The sequence below is a fragment of the Protomyctophum bolini genome (genome assembly GCF_963924005.1).
Source record: "Protomyctophum bolini genome assembly, chromosome: 3".
NCBI lineage: Eukaryota > Metazoa > Chordata > Actinopteri > Myctophiformes > Myctophidae > Protomyctophum > Protomyctophum bolini.
In genome coordinates, this window is record NC_137864.1 from 19499586 (window position 1) to 19515903 (window position 16318).

Consider the following 16318-nt stretch of genomic DNA (forward strand, 5'->3'; position numbering starts at 1 on the left):
CTGGAGCAACTCATAGAGTTTAAGCCTGGTTTAATTACTTATTTGCACCTTGTGAATTAAAAAGGGCTTAAACCGTCTGGGTTGCTCCAGTGCCTTCCTTCCTCTCAACACACACATACTGTAGGTACTGTACGTGCACTCCTCCAGTGTAAAATGCAAACACAGTGCACGTGCACTCCTCCAGTGTCAAATACAAACACAGTGCACGTGCACTCCTCCAGTGTCAAATACAAACAACGCACGTGCACTTAAGGAAAACTTTTCGGCAGCTCAACGGGTGCAGCTAAAGGACAGGCAGCCGTTGATTCTGGGTAAGGAGCAGGCTGCCATATTAAAACATTGTAATACTCCTGTAAAACGTTTACTGCACTGATCTGTTTAGCCCAAATTTAATTTGTGCTATAGCTTCTGACAGCTATGTAAGTTTGTAATGCAGTTGATTAAATGCAAACAGTGTTTGTGTTGTGTGCACACAATACCGTTTCTTTTGTTTTTGCTGTCTGTCTCAGTGTCTCTATCAAAGGATGTACACAACAAACCCAATAATGCCAATCTTCTCTGTACCTCAACCTGAGCTGGAATATTTCATCAGTACTGAACTATATTTGTTGTGGGAAGTACTACGTACCATATAAATTGCACTTGTTCACTTATTTGGCATAACGACGCATCACGTTAGTCATGTGGAACAATTCACATTTTACGTAAAAGGTCGCACCAATCTATGGTGTGTACTAGAAGGTTATAGTGTGCTAAATATCTGGAGCATTATCACAGATGATTGAAATGCCATTTCAGGTGTATACTAGTATGAAGCGGCTGAATAATGTCTTATTGTGTGTCCATGTCAATCAATAATATATGTAGTTAAAACTCCTTACTGTATTGTAAACGTCAGAAAGGCCAGGGGACATGTTTTAAACTTCTCCAAAGCCACCAAACATTGGAATGCATGTATTGTGTGGCCTTTGGGTCTCTTTAACCCCTACAATTTCCCCTTGATAAATTGGAGATTATAAACATTGCAGACTTCCCCCAATCCTTCACACTGAACCCTGAGGCACTGTGGAGATTATTTAACAGGGCAAGGCTAGTGAAGAGGACACTCACACTATGGTGTGTACTACTAGTGGATGTGGGTGCATGTGTTCTAGTGTTGGAGGTGTTCCATGAAGGTCAAACAGTAGCAATCCAACACCACAGGCGTTTCTCTCTCTCTCTCTCTTGATTCAGAAAGGCTGCACATTTGTTGGTAATAAAGAGTATAAACACTTCAATCACAGCCTATACAAACACAGAAAAGTCCTATCTGATTTCATTAAACAATGTTAAACGACAATGATGTTAAGCGACATTAAGCTCACTTTGACACTCAATTTACCTTTCACTTTATGCATGAGCATACCCTCTATTAATATGTATTTTATGTCTCATTACTGTATTTGTATTTTGATTCTTTATTTTTCCTGTGAAGCACTTTGAACGGCACTTGTCTGATTTGTGTGTGTATATATATATATAAATAAAGATTGATTGATTCAAAATCATGGTAAACTGTGCCTTGGCCCTTCTCAATCAATCAATTTGGCAATATAAAAATATATACGAGTGATTATGAAATATGGTGCGTGATTAGTGCATGGATAGCAGGATCTTCAGTAAAACTGCTAAACTACCGCAGCTATGATTCAATAACAACAGTGACATCTGCGTTCCAATCTACGGGAAAGACTGGATGTGTAGCTCATGAGTCAGTCAGCGTAAACACCACCACAGACACTTGTAGTCTGTATGACTATCAATATGAATTTAAATACACGCAAAACGGCAACATCCCTGTGCCTTCATTTTTTTAGTAGGGGACTTGTTCTGGAAGTTGAAGAGCCTCCCTTTATAGTTTACATCTTCACTGACTGCCAATTTATTTCAAACACATTTAAAATGTAATGCCTAAGGGCTGCTGCACTGGGATATAAAGTCTAATTTATATGCTACACAATGTCATCCCACAACAAATATATCAGTAATGACGAAATATCGCAGCTCAGGTTGAAGATGATTTTAAGGTAGAGACGTAAACCTAGCCAAAACATTGGCACTCAGCGACAGGCCAAAACTGCAAAAGAATGCAGTGCCCACCAGTCTAATATCTTTGGGATTGACCTTTCCATATGCCTTCGGTAGGCGAGCATCATATTGAGTTGATTCAAATCCATAAACAGACATTCAACCAACCATAAATACCTGTAGATATTACAAACTAGACCAATATGCTGTCAAGGCCTGGTTGCTCAATCACTTTCTGAGACTCAACTCACTCACCGCAAAATTTGCAGTTTAGTCAGATCACTTGCAAATTAGTCTCAAGTCAGACTGCATTTCGAGGAATCCAATGGGATTCTCAGATTGTTTGCAAATAAATACTTTTCATTCAAGTTTTATTTATTCTCGAAATTACACTGAGGATTTAAACTACTTTTCAGTGTTGTCGAGTACTTGACACCTATGCAAACAGAATTTCAGATGCCTGTGGTTTTCAACCCTTTTCATAAGGCCCATTTATTATTCTGCATTTGAGCCACGGACTATGATGATATTTCTCAGACCCAAGAATTAGAATATTTTGTTGTCGTTGGTTTAAGATTTTGTCCACAATTCCATGCTGTATTGATGTTGGTACCATAGAGATAAGAGGCAAAGGTTGATCAAAAATATTAATTCTTATACACTCTCTACTCGTTGCGTAGACTTCTTGTGAATTAAGTAATGCAGATATTAAACAATAATGTAACTGCTAAAAAAGCGGAGAGCCTTTGAGTCAAAAGGGCCAATCGAAATAACACCATTTTAGTTACATCATAACCAGAACCCCTCCCCTCATTATCATAGAACAGCTGGGGGCGAGGCTTAAGTTCAGGTGGATGGTGCTACGGTGGAAACCAGATATACTTAATGAACTGGTGGGTGTAGCCACATAAAAACTATTTTGAACACATTCTGTACAATGTTTTTTAAATAAATCTTCCTAATTAGTTATTATATAGTCACAGTAGCTGTTTTAAAGATCTATACCAACTCTCCATCATTTAGCTGGGGACCACCTGGAACCCCCTCAAGGACCACTGGTTGTTTTAGACTGCTCCTTTTCTCTCTTACCAATGGGAGCCCAAACAGGGGAGGGTGCTGGGGGTTCCGTCAGCGTGGCTGCAGGCTCAGTTAGGATGGCTGGGGGTTCCACTGGCTCTGGTGAGGGTCCGTCATCTGGGAATTCAGCTGGATCTACTGGCGCTCCTGTCTGAGTCCATTCTCCATTAGTGAAATATTGCATCGTGAAGAGAGTGAGAATACTTTCCCCAAGTTAGTCATATATTTTTCCCCCACATGCACTGAAAGCCGTAACTCCACTGGCAATGTTCAGATCATGTCACATGTATGTACAGTATACGTGTGTATACTCGCACACACAATACTCGTTCATGTTTTCGGCACGTATGGCCCAATTCCATCCCAGAATGCACTGTTTAATTCCCGGGAAGAAGGGGTGAAATCGCCCTCATATGCTGGGTGAGCAACTCAATGCAAGTGGATAGGAGGAGAAATCCAGTGACGTCTCTATTGTATACCAGTAAGACGCCTAAGGGCAAGAAGCGACCTCGCCCATAGACTGCTGGGCGAGCATTGGCACTTTGGCATTGGGGGTCAGATCAACATGGAATGAATTATGTACTGGCCATATAAGGAGCATGTCTTGAGTGTACAGGGCTTGATGAGGTCATATCAAGATATGGAATGTCAGAACAGGTCAGCTCCATATCTGGAGATCTAAGGGTGGTAGTGGGTACAGTGTTTGATAAGGGCCCGGCCTTCATTTCCGGGCCTGTTGAGAACTCTAGTTTTCGCCGGCTGCCGGGCGCAGCGGCACTAACAACTTTCAAAAGGGAGACATACGAGTAGTCTAAAAATTAAGACACTGAAAACGGCCAACATTTCCATCTAGGAAAGGCCAAACCTCATTGAACAAAATTATTGTCGTGACATGGAATGATTAATAATGAAATTAAGTTACAAAATGAGGCTTTTATTCACAAAATGCGAAGAGAACATGAACAGATTACTGCTGCAAATAAATAAAATATCAGAGGTAGACCAAGAGGCCAATACTACTGAAATGAATAAGCCATGTCAGTCTCATGGACTGGTACAAATAAAAACATACCTATAAATTACAGTTTTGGAAACTTTATGGGTTCAGGCTCACTGGATATAATGATAAGGCACTCATAAATTAATCACCAAATGTGAATAGTAACAATGCAACAATGTAACAGTGCAATAAGTCATTTCTTACTTAATGTTGACACTTGAGTCTGCATTTTCGACACTCCTCAGGTCTGGCTCGTATGGAGGTTCTGCTGTGTGCAGACAGTCGCGCATGAATGTAAAAACATTCAGAGTAGAGCTTTGAGGTGCATAAGTATACCACTATATTCAGCCATTAGTTTAGATTTTCGTCTTACACAGACATAACTCTCATTGACAATGAATGGAACATTTTACGTCATAGTGTCTGAGCAAATCGGCTATTTTTGCCTTACAAACATTAAATTCCCATTGTCAATGATTTGACTATTTTACGTCATTGTGTCTATATCTATCTATCTTACATGAGCATTAAAGGTCTAAACTTTAGAATTTGATGCGTGCTTTAGACTCTCTAAAGCATGTGAGACGAGGCATTGCAAATCCTCGCCGGCGTAGGGTCACGGGGCCGTGGCCCAGTCAGTTTAGAGCTGGCACAGTCTAACTTCGAAGAGAGGGGGCAAAAAAACAAGAAAAACAACAAAAGATAGCCTACTTTGGCACTCTCTACATTGTAGAGAGTGCCAAAGTAGGCTATCTTTTGTTGTTTTTCTTGTTTTTTAGCTTGAGGCAGGCGGGCCGCAGAAGACGACGTCGCGGGCCGCATGATCGCCAGTTTGACACCCCTGCTCTACAAGGTAGCAAACGTGATAGTCATTTAGAGAATGTGACCTAGATCTAGGCCAGCTGGTGGCTGTGTGGAAGTCCATGTTTGTGCAAAACCGGTGCCAGCTGAACTGTGATTGTTCTACTTTTCTGGGGGGACATGCTCCGACAGTCATTAGACTCTATCCCCAACCTATCCCTAACCGCAAGCACGGGAGCAGCGCATGTTCGAGGGGTAGTCGGACCGTTGTTCCTGCATGTCGGACTAATGCTCCGTCGGAATTACGTTTGGATCCCATATATTTTCCATCTAAGTTATGCCAACATATTAATTATGAAGGGGTTTTGTTCATAGAATAAAACGAAAATCGTCCTGAAGTCTTACCGAAATTATACAAGATCGAGAATGGGGGAGATTGACAGAAATAAATAAACCACAAATCGACACCAGAACCTTTTCCACATTACACTGTCTTATAGACCAATAATTTGTATATTATAAGCATTGAGACTGCATGGACGCAGAATGGTTGTACGATTCCCAGAACTTGTTTTGAGGCACTTACACACAAAAGAGACCGAGAAGTATACAGTACATTTTAAAGGACAGGTCACAGAATACATTTCAAGTGTTTTTTCGGGTACAGGCTTCAGTTCCGACACACCAAAGGTCATTAGACCGACAACCTACCTCGAACCCTAACCGCAAGCACAACGCATGTTGGGAGCGACAGGTGATTTTCGCATGTCGGACCTTTGGTGTGTCGGATAAGCATGCGCACCCTGTTTTTTCCTCTGCACTGGGAGGAAATCTGCAATTTGATGGAAGTCATTCTTTACACATGAGTGCTGTGGCCTTTTCCCCATTGCATCTTATGAGCAGTTGAGTTCTATGGCTGCTTGCATGCACACATGCCTGCGTGATGTCAGTGGAACATGGTCTGAACTTTGCTAGTGGAGTTACAGCTTTCAGTGCACGTGGGAAAGAAGCTTTACTTGACTTTAAGTGATGCAAAACACATGATTCAATGCAAGACAGTTTCCACAAATATAATAATCTTCCTACCTTGAATTACAATGTCAAAGAGATCCTGGATTCTTTTCAGGCACGCAGCAGATGTCTTTGTCAGCTGGCACCTAGGAGATAGAAGCTCTGACACCCAGCTACCAGGCTTCTTTCCAGTCCTTGAGATCAGCAGAATGGGCCTTACACCAAGGGCCTGCAATTTTTCAAGCTAAAGAAATAATTAAATAACACAATCAATAATTCATAAAATACCTCAATTTGAAGTTCATGAGAACTTCAAAGATTTTAAAATTTAGAAACCCAACTACATTTGGAAAATCAATCCACATACTAAGAGAAACGCTTCATCTGTGATCTGAGCGGTGGTATGTATTTTTTGGTAGGTCTTGGCCCGGTCCTTCAAATCAAACTTGTCCTGTTTACACAGCTGTTCTGGTTGTCCTGACGTCTGCGTGGCTTCACACCACTGCTCTGGTTGTCCTGGTATTTCTATCAAAGGAGAGAGGGGGCCAGACTATTAACCCATTAAGACCTGAGGCCAATTCTAACAGTTTTCTGATAAATGTATGTTTTCACATCAACGGTCCCAAAAATGTGCCGCTAGAACTTTGACCATGCATTAAATATCCTCCCATTATGAAGCTGTGTGTGTGTATTCGACCCATATTTCCGACCAAAACAAAAAAAAAGTAAAACAGGCATAGTAAATTATTAAATGTACATTACTATTAAGGGTAATTTAAGAAAGAGTGTATCATTTATTTATTTTTTAAAGTTTTAATAGACTCCAAAGCAGAAACCTTTTTTCCAGATTGGTTATTCAAAAGCTAGAGATTCTGACAGAAAAGACATGGTCATACTTTGGATTCTGAAGTCCTCTGATGCCTGTGTGATCCGGCCTAGGCGTGGTTTAGACCGGATGATTAAAATATATATATATATATATGGATATGCCAAACAAACTATTCCAAGAAGTACTTGAAGAAACTTTTTGGATTCCATACACCACATCAAGGCTTTTATCGGGTAGGCCCTCAAATTATAATGCGGGGAATTATTTTGGGTAATTCTGATTCCGGTCTGGGGGCTCCAGCCTGATGACTACAACATGACCATAAAGCCGAAATGGTATGCCTCCCAGGCTACCGTTTGATTGTTGTAGTAGATAACAATCAAACAGCAGCATCTGAGGATCGTAGAGCAGAGGGCAGGCCAGAACATAATAGGCTTGAGGAAAAGGTCAGATAAGCAGCCAGGCCAATTTGTGATTTAGATGTACAGTATATAATCAATAATAAAAGAATAGAAAAAGTGCAAGCTTCGAATCCAGACCAAAAAAAGAGCTCAGCGCTGTGTAGCAAGAACAGTTTGACATTAGCTCTCTCTCTCTCTGTTATTAGTTTGGTATTACTTTACTGTTGATCATTTATTACTATTGAGATATGGTGCTGAAATGTTGAAACAAGATGCTGAAACAAGTCATGAGTGAATAATTCGTTGTGAAATCGTACTGTAAATGAAGTACCCAATGGAAAAGAAAAAAAAAAACACACCTTTTTTCCCCGATGAGGGGAGGGGTGGGGGGAGAACTCTATGGTGAGAGACAGAGAGAAAAAGCAACGAGAGATGCACACTGTCTGCATCGAGTGATCTCATTACAGAAATTGATTTATATATTTGGAGATTCTGACTTTCAATTGTACATACATATCGTTTTGATTGCATTGTTCCACTTTTTGCTTTGGCAATGCAAACGTATTTGTTCTCATGCTAAATTGAGTGTGTATTCAAATGTAATTTGTGTTTAATATAATATTTGTGCTCTTGCTGACGCTGTGTGCTGCTTAGCCCCTCTCGGAACCCTCCATAAAGCTTTTCTGAAATTTGGAAGTCGCTTTATGTAGGGTCCCTGTGCGTTACTTTATTTTCGTATGGGAATGTTGGAACGCGGACATAAACATCCTCCGCATAAGTCAATCTGCGCTCTTTGAGGATTTTTTTTCTCGTGTGAGGGCTTCTGAATGTGTGAACTATAAGTACCTATACATACCGCTGCAAATATCTTCTGGCTGTGTCGCGGATTTGGTCGCTTTGATTCTTCTTGTTTATTTACCGTTTATTGTACCGCCTCCGATGTGCGGTTGGCTTGTGCCGGCTACGTTCCTGCCTCTGATCTGCTCTGTCATAGCTATAGCGCCACTAGCTAGCCAGATAGGTGGTACAATGAGGTGTCAATAAACAAGGTACGAAGAGAAGAAGCAAAGCGACATTTTTAATCAAACATAGATTAAAAATACTTAACGGCTTCCGCGACACAGGAGATATTCGCAGCGGTATGTATAGGTACTTATAGTTCACACATTCAGAAGCCCTCACACAAAAAAAAGTCGTCAAAGTGCGCAGATTGATTTATGCGAAGGTGTTTACGTTTATTTATGTGTGCGTACCTGGTGGCAGGGTGGAGATGGAATAGGACCCAATGCTCTGGGTCTAAAAAATGTCAGAAACTTCAGTAGCATTGGGTTCTGCTTGTAGGGCTATGTGCTGCTCAAGAGGGAGTTGTAAGCAGGCTATTTTGCACGAGGAGCTGAAATAAACATTGTGGCGATATAACACTTATCACTGCGTAGGAGCCTCAGCACAGTGTTTGACTTTAAAGTTTACCTGAGGAGGACGAATAACTGTCATCCGGGGCAAACATTGATTTCACATCTAGTGGCACCAAAACGTTGTCTTTGCTGTCCCGGCGAACAACACAGGACTTAAGGGTGGACTGCGTTGCTGCTGGCTTGGCACTGACAGCAGTGCCCGCACACTGGTGGTGCACCATGTTCGACGTGCCCGTCTTGTGGCTATCGAACACATAGAGGGTCTCGCAGCCGTTGCAAACCACATACCCGGCGCTCGAGTCGTCGTCGGCGCGAACGACTTCACTGAACTTCTCCCACGCTGCGCTTTTGCTCCCTTCCTTCTTTCTGGTTTTCAACTCGCCGTTCTTAAGCCTCTCTCGCACTTTGGCTAATTTCGCTGCCTTGTTTGCCTCCATTGTTTTTGAAATGCGGGGGTGAGGCTTAGCGGTCGCACGCCTATTACGTCATCATCATTCCTCGTCGTCCGGCGCGTCGAGTCGCAGACAGTGTTGCCACATCGGCTTATTATAAGCGACTTTGGGCTTCTTTTTCTGTTAATAATATATCTTTTTTTTTGTGGGGTTGGCTCGTTTGTTTAAAGTGTAGTTGCTTATTTGGCTTGCTTCCTAATTGTTGATTAAACGTGTTAGATTTAAATTGCTCATTTGTGGAGTGTTCTTTTTGGCTTGCATTGATTTCATAGACCTGGTCGCTAATTTCTGTCACTGCTCGCAGACCCCACTGCCCCAGACGGGAGTTTACCCCCCCTGACGCTGGCCACCCGCAGCTGTTATTTCCTAGCCTGGCTAGTTATTTCCTACCCGTTTTTTTGTCTTTTGCTTCTCTCACTTTGGAGGACACTCCGTTACTCACACTGACATGCCGAACACAATGCGTTTTGGGATTCTACCAACAACTTTCGGAAAAGTTTGTATCCTTTTCCTTTTCGGTGCCATGTTGTTGTCTACACGTACATATATGCCAATAAGCGCCCTCAGCAGCACTTTCGAACCACACCACAAACAGCGCACGCTTATGATCGATGTATTGATTGATGATAAGATCATCGTCGTCACGTGCACATGGGAGTTGTTGTAGTTTTCCACAGGTACGTATTAACTATTAAGCTAATTGCGGAAAGTCTGGTCTGGTGAGGCTGGGTTAATAAACGTGATGTATCATCAACAGAGCATGATGCCTTCTGTAGTGTACCCTGTTTGGTCTGATGACATGACTGCTTTAATAATCCCCGCCCACTATCATGAGAGAACAACACGTCTGCCATTTGCTTGGAGCGTATTCATCTAATTATAGTAAACTAATACTATTATACTATATAAAGATCAAGGGGAAATATACATTTTACAGTACAATAATATGTTTCAAGTTTACACATACAAATAAATTACACAATAATCAACACAAACACTTTATTTAGAACACACCAAAATCAAATACGCCGTACATGTTCAATCAATTATTCCATCAAAGCAAACAAAATAAAAAATAGCAGGATTTTTTTCTACTCAGTCTGTGTCTCATAGGAGGGCTGTAGGCAGTTTATAAACCGTCCTCCAGTGACATCATCATTAGGCAGATCTCTTTACAAAAATGCCATTTTTTTCATGATTATTAGTGAGGACCTATTATGCAGATAGGTTGAAAAGTGGTGAAGTGGTCCTTTAATATTTTCCACCACGGAGTAACCTTGCATCACCCCCTCCCCCCTCTATGCACCCACCTCAGTGGACAGTCAAGACGGGCTGTGTCGGTAGGCCAATCAGAGGCAGGCGGGGCGTTAACATGTCTATGATCGGACGCAAAATAGTATATTATACGCGCAGCAGCGCCAGTCAGTTACAGTCAGTCAGTCAGACAGTACTAGTAGTAGCCTCTTCCGACAGAGTAACAAGTGTTGTTACATAGCAATAGAAGTTAACTAACCAATTCCAAGTCCAACCACTAATTACCGGAGCTTTGAGGGTGGACTGCAGAGATGGAGGAGACGATCGGTAAGATAACCACTTATTTATCTGTCAGTTAAAATGCTAAAACGAAAGTTATTATTGTCACCTTGACAACTGTAAAGACTTCGTAACTTGCTCGGAACATAACTTTCACTTTACAATGCTACAATGCTACAAACTTTAATTGCACCATTAAGTTCTGTTGACTTAAAAGGCATATACCGGTACCTATTTTGAGGCATATGCCGCATTGCCGCATGACCTATATTATCAAGCTTCAACTAGGCTAAATAAAACTATAGGCTGAACCAAAGATTCATTCTACAAGCCAGGTCAGATTGAGCATGCATACTAAAGATTATTTTACAGCTTAATAGGGCCAAAATGCATTGGCAAGCAGAGGATCTTAATACCTCTTTATATTTGTTTGCATTCTAATAGAAAAGCTATGTTTTTGTTTGCCCAACAGTTCAAACAAAGATACCCTGCATAGATAGTGTCCCTTGCTCAATATCTAACTATTAAGCTGACAATGGAATGAAATGCTGTGCTTCTTCAGAACAGTTAAAAGGCACAGTTTTTATTCGACCCAGCTGGCCTGCACCATTCCATGTTTTCGACTTGTTTATTGAAAAAAAGGAGAGAGATTATATTAAATTAGAAATTAATAGTTGTGTAAAATCTTTGTAAAGAAGACACATTTTTGGGAGAGACTAAATGCACTCACTGGGCATGCAAGGGCTTCCCTCAGAAGATCCTTACCATTAACTTTAACCAAAACAAAACTTTTGGAAAATGTAATTGTAGTTCTTTGTCAAAGGGCACCACCCACCTGAGTGTCAGCATAGTGCTTTTCAAGATACACAAAGTTGATGATCAGACTAACATGGATTCAAATGGGGACAATTTGTCTGTGGATTCTATCACACGGACTCATGAATATATATAGTGATTTCCTCTTTTCCAACCCAACATCCTGCTTGTTCCCCTTCCATTCTTTGCTTAATTGCGTTACCAGGCTCAGTCACTTCCATGTCCAATGTCATAGAATTTATTCTTGCAACAAAATCACGTGTCACATATTATCTCGACATTGTGTTAGGTGTTACCTTTCTTAATTATATTTGCATTCTATACTGTGCTGCCTGAGGGCCTTTCAACTTGTCATTGTTGTTGTCTACCTATCTCAAGTGTCTTCACCAACACCCAACTCTTTTTGCTCAAGAACTGTATAGAAATTTAAATTGGGCCTTTTGTTGTGTATCAAACAGATGGTAACAGGAGTGTGATTTGGGCTGGGGGGCTGGCTTTTTGGTCATGTCACACTCTTCTTTTAGTATGATAATGTAATCATTAATCATGCAATCATGTATTGTTCTGCATGCTGGAAGGATGGTGTGTCTCTATAAGAATTAAATTAATGTCTCTCATCACAGCATTGATCTCACCTGGTTAACCATCCTCTCTGTATCCTTCTGCAGTGTATCCAATGGGTGGACTGTTTGGTGCTCGGAAACAGACAGACCCGGATCATGAGCAACACCTAGATGCAGATTTGGAACCAGTGTACTTTAAGGTTAGTACTCATTTGCAAAAGGTCTCTCACCACCACCAGATACATAGAGTTCTTCCCCACCGCTGTTTCAGCACCTTGTTTCAACATTTCAGCACCAACAGTAACGAATGATCAACAGTAAAGTTATGACGACTGAAGAGAGAGAGAGAGAGAGAGATTACATTCCATATAGCCTGATCAATCTTTATCAGACAAAACATTGTCAAACTGTTTTTGCTACACAGCGCTGAGCAGTTTTGTTGGTATGGATTCTAACCTTGCACTTTTTCTATTATTTCTTTCCTAATCTGACCTTTTCCTCAAGTCTGTTATGTTCTGGCTTGCCCTCTGCTCTCCGATCCTCAGACGCTGCTGTTTGATTGTTATAAACTACAACAATCAAACGGCAGCCTTGGAGGCATACCATTTCGGCTTTATGATACGGGAGTGGATGATAAGTTACGTCATGTTGTAGTCTGATTTGTAGTCATCAGACTGGAGCCCCCAGCCCCCCCCCCCACACACACACACACACACACACACACACACACACACACACACACACACACACACACACACACACACACACACACACACACACACACACACACACAGCTGCAGATAAACAATAAGCAGCTGGTGAAATACACCTGATTATTTTGACGTTATAAATTTTGCACCTGGCACAAGGGTATTATATGCTTATTAGTCAACTTAAAAATGCTAAATCACAGTATTGCTCCCTTGCAGGAGCGCCATGGGACATCACTGTGCCCCCCAGACCCATTGAAGCTGCTCCGGGAATGCAAGGAGGCCCTGATGGACAGACCACCTCGCTTCCAAAGGACCTTCATCCGTTGTGGCGACAGAGATGGTGCACCCAGCAGCTCCATTAGGGTGATGCAATGGAACATTCTGGCCCAAGGTAGAACATTTACTGCTCGGATTGCATGATTCAGCACTGTTAAAGCATGTATGTATATAAGTGTGTGTGTGTGTGTTACTTACAGTATAAGAGCAGTTGGGGTAAGTGTCAAGGAACTGTAGGTCTGTCACGATTACAAATTTAAATTGAAGATTAATTGTCACACAAATAATCGCGATTAACGATTTTATTGTGTTTTTTGCATTGCACTTTTGAAATTTGTATTTCTGTTTGCCGTTTAAGCTTTGTAATCACAAATTGCATGGGGCAGATATGACAAATGACTTAAATATACAAATAAATCGATCAAAAATAGCAGAAATAATTGATTGAAAAGTGTATGGACATTTTTCAACATGGAAACGATTGCCGATTATACGAAAAATAACAGCGCTAATAGTGCTCGAGCACTAGAAGCCTCCAAACTCAAAACATCATAGAAGGATAACTTCCAATTATGGATACAGAGGTTATGGGGCGGTTTCTATCTCATTACCAGCATATTTTTTGACTAACACTAACAAAACTTTCCAGGTGACTAAAACGAAATGAAAACTATTGAAGAGACTACGACTAAAACTCAAAATCAACACTGACATGTAACTCCCCGTGTCTTCCTCTCTCTCCTTCAGCACTGGGCGAGGGGTTGGACAGCTTTGTCTGCTGTCCGCTGGAAGCTCTTTGCTGGTCGCAGAGGAAGTACCTCATCCTGGAAGAGATCCTCACCTACCGACCCCATATCCTGTGCCTCCAGGAAGTGGATCACTACTACGACACCTTCCAACCAATCCTGGCCAGCCTGGGATATGGCGGCAAATTCTGCCCCAAGCCCTGGTCACTGTGTTTGGATGTCGACGGCAACAACGGTCCGGACGGCTGCGCACTGTTCTATGACCAATCACGCTTTGAGCTGCTGGATGGCGTGAACATACACCTCTCTGCAATGCTGATTCCAACCAATCAGGTGGGTGTAAAATGCTTAAGGCCTAAATATAATGGTAAAATACACGGTGTAGAAAGAAATGCAGGTGCGCTTCCTATGGAAACTGCCCTTGGTTAAGGCAGTGGGTGCTCAGCTTTGAAAATAACTAACTCTGAGGTTATCCAAAATATATGGTGACATTGATCCCGTGTGCTAGGTGTCGCTCGGCTCCTGCCACGTAATATATACACACACACACACACACACATAAACATTTTGGTCGTGCCCTTCTTTACGTAGATTTTGGACTGAGATCTTTGAAACCATGTCGAGGAGTGTTGGGATACCAATTTCTCGCCCCCTACTCTATCACTATCGAAATACAAAGATCACTTGGTGGCCTTTACCACTCTCTTAGCTAGGCATCTATTTTTGATGAAACGGAAGATGCTCCTCCATCCCATCTTCACTGGATTAGAGATGTACTCCACTTTATTAAATTAGAAAAAATTAGATGTACCTAGAGAGACTCGGTATCCAAGTTTGAGAGCACACGGAGACCCTTCCTCGCGTTTATTTGAGAACGCTGATGTGTTTCGGCAAACAGCCTTTTTCTTTTTAGTCTGCTCTGAAGAAGGCCGTTTGCCAAAACGCCAAAATGAGAAATTGCATCTGAGCCAGTCTTGCATCTTTTAATTTTGGAGTGCCGCTATTTACACTTATGAGTTAAAATACACGTTTTGTATTTGAAAATGCTTTTGTTTGTACAATTTTTGTTTCTTTAGGTTTTATCACAGATTCTATCTCACGTCTTAAGAAAAAAGAAAATTCAGCCCACCTTAGTTGCTTTTGTCCCCACTCACCATCTTTCTTCCTGTTTCACAGGTTGCTGTGGTGACACTGCTACGGTGCCGACTCTCAGGGAGAAGTGTGTGCGTGGCGGTAACACACCTCAAGGCCCGCAGTGGCTGGGAGGAGATCCGTAGCGCCCAGGGTTCCGACCTCCTGCGGCAACTCCAGAACCTCATTTGGGAAAAGTGTGGTGGATCTACCTGTCCTTCGGACACCCCTCTGCTCATTTGTGGTGATTTCAATGCCGTCCCAGCTGAGGAGGTTTATCGAAATTTTGCCCGATCTCCTCTCGGTTTGGACTCGGCCTATAAGAAGCTCAGTCCGGACGGTTTGACCGAACCAGAGTACACGACATGGAAGATCAGGCCTACAGGAGAGTGCTGTAGCACACTGGACTATATCTGGTACACTCCGCAAAAGCTGAGCGTGGAAGCCGTTTTGAACATGCCCTCAGAAGAACAGATTGGACCAAACAGGCTTCCATCCTACAGCTATCCATCCGATCACCTCTCTCTAGTGTGCGACTTTGCCTTTAAGGAGAAGGAGTGAAAAGTAATTCTTCATTTTGTACTCGTATGCATATGTCAGTGACACTTGCTGAAAAGAACCAATCTACAATCTAGCGTTGTGAGATTGTAGATCTGCTATTTTTGACGAGCAACCGTCATAAGATAGATAAAGTAAGCAGATACATTGAGACAAAGAAGAGTGGGGCTGCCCGATATCTCACTCTGGGTTATGTTGAGCCAGACAGGAAGGAATCCATGTCCAAGATTAGTGAGAGACGGGAGAATGGCAAACTGCCGAAGGACTAGAGGACCACTACACTGATACAACTTAATCCTACCTCCCATTTTGGCTTTGTGTATATATGAACAGACTGTATGGCACTGCTATGCATTTGGCCTAAATACATTATGTGCACACTGCCGTTCACTATGTTGAAGATGTCTGTATGCTGCTGTTAAAAGTATTTTATATGATGACTTTTTTTACACTATCACGATCATTCATTAAAGTTTTGACTTGATTGATCAATCTTTTATCATGTGCATTTTACATTGTGCTGAACTGCAGTTTACACAATCAGTAATGCATTGCCTGCAATTCCACCGAATTGTTTTGATTCAGGGTTTGTGGGATTTGTTGAGAACATGACATTGTGAATTTGCAGGTTACAATCTAGGATGATTCTCAGAGAGAAGAACAGCAGTTATTTCGCAACATGTTTGCACAGCTGTGAACTTGATGAAGAAAAAAGTGGAACGTCCGCACACGATATAATTCTGCTCCCCAGGGAGCAGAATTATGTTGTGTATTCTTCTTCTTTTCTTCATTTACCGGTAATCACTTTTTGGGTCCAGCACCGTATTCGGAAACTGGGATGTGCATATCGTTTTCCTTCACAGCTGTGAACTTGCCATAAATGTCTGGGAATGCCTCCTGGTTGAGAACCTCCCCAACCAGCAGTGGAG

The 16318-nt window shown here is 41.8% G+C and overlaps 2 protein-coding genes across 2 annotated transcripts in view; one reads left to right on the forward strand and one right to left on the reverse strand.

Moving 5' to 3' along the window:
• LOC308312339 (uncharacterized protein) overlaps window positions 1-9038 on the reverse strand; it is a gene marked incomplete at its 5' end in the record, with an annotated part of 31428 nt that extends 22390 nt beyond the window's left edge. Inside the window, 4 exons of the mRNA XM_080758941.1 lie at window positions 3157-3306; window positions 6032-6200; window positions 6324-6481; window positions 8657-9038. Of these exons, the coding sequence (XP_080615067.1) occupies window positions 3157-3306; window positions 6032-6200; window positions 6324-6481; window positions 8657-9038 (859 nt within the window). The remainder of the gene's footprint in view (window positions 1-3156; window positions 3307-6031; window positions 6201-6323; window positions 6482-8656) is intronic.
• Window positions 9039-9482: 444 nt separating this feature from the next.
• On the forward strand, window positions 9483-15877 carry LOC308312763 (nocturnin-like). The gene is made up of 5 exons (XM_080759472.1): window positions 9483-10634; window positions 12071-12165; window positions 12895-13069; window positions 13702-14033; window positions 14877-15877. The coding sequence occupies exons 1-5, from the start codon at window positions 10619-10621 to the stop codon at window positions 15390-15392; spliced, it is 1134 nt and encodes a 377-aa protein (XP_080615598.1). The 5' UTR covers window positions 9483-10618; the 3' UTR covers window positions 15393-15877.
• The last annotated feature ends 441 nt before the right edge of the window (window positions 15878-16318 follow it).

What these genes read in the sequence shown, in the direction of transcription:
- LOC308312763 (XM_080759472.1), top strand. An exon ending in TGGAACCAGTGTACTTTAAG is followed by an intron (nt 12,166 to 12,894) that starts GTTAGTACTCAT and finishes GCTCCCTTGCAG; the next exon opens with GAGCGCCATGGGACATCACT. An exon ending in ATGGAACATTCTGGCCCAAG is followed by an intron (nt 13,070 to 13,701) that starts GTAGAACATTTA and finishes TCTCTCCTTCAG; the next exon opens with CACTGGGCGAGGGGTTGGAC.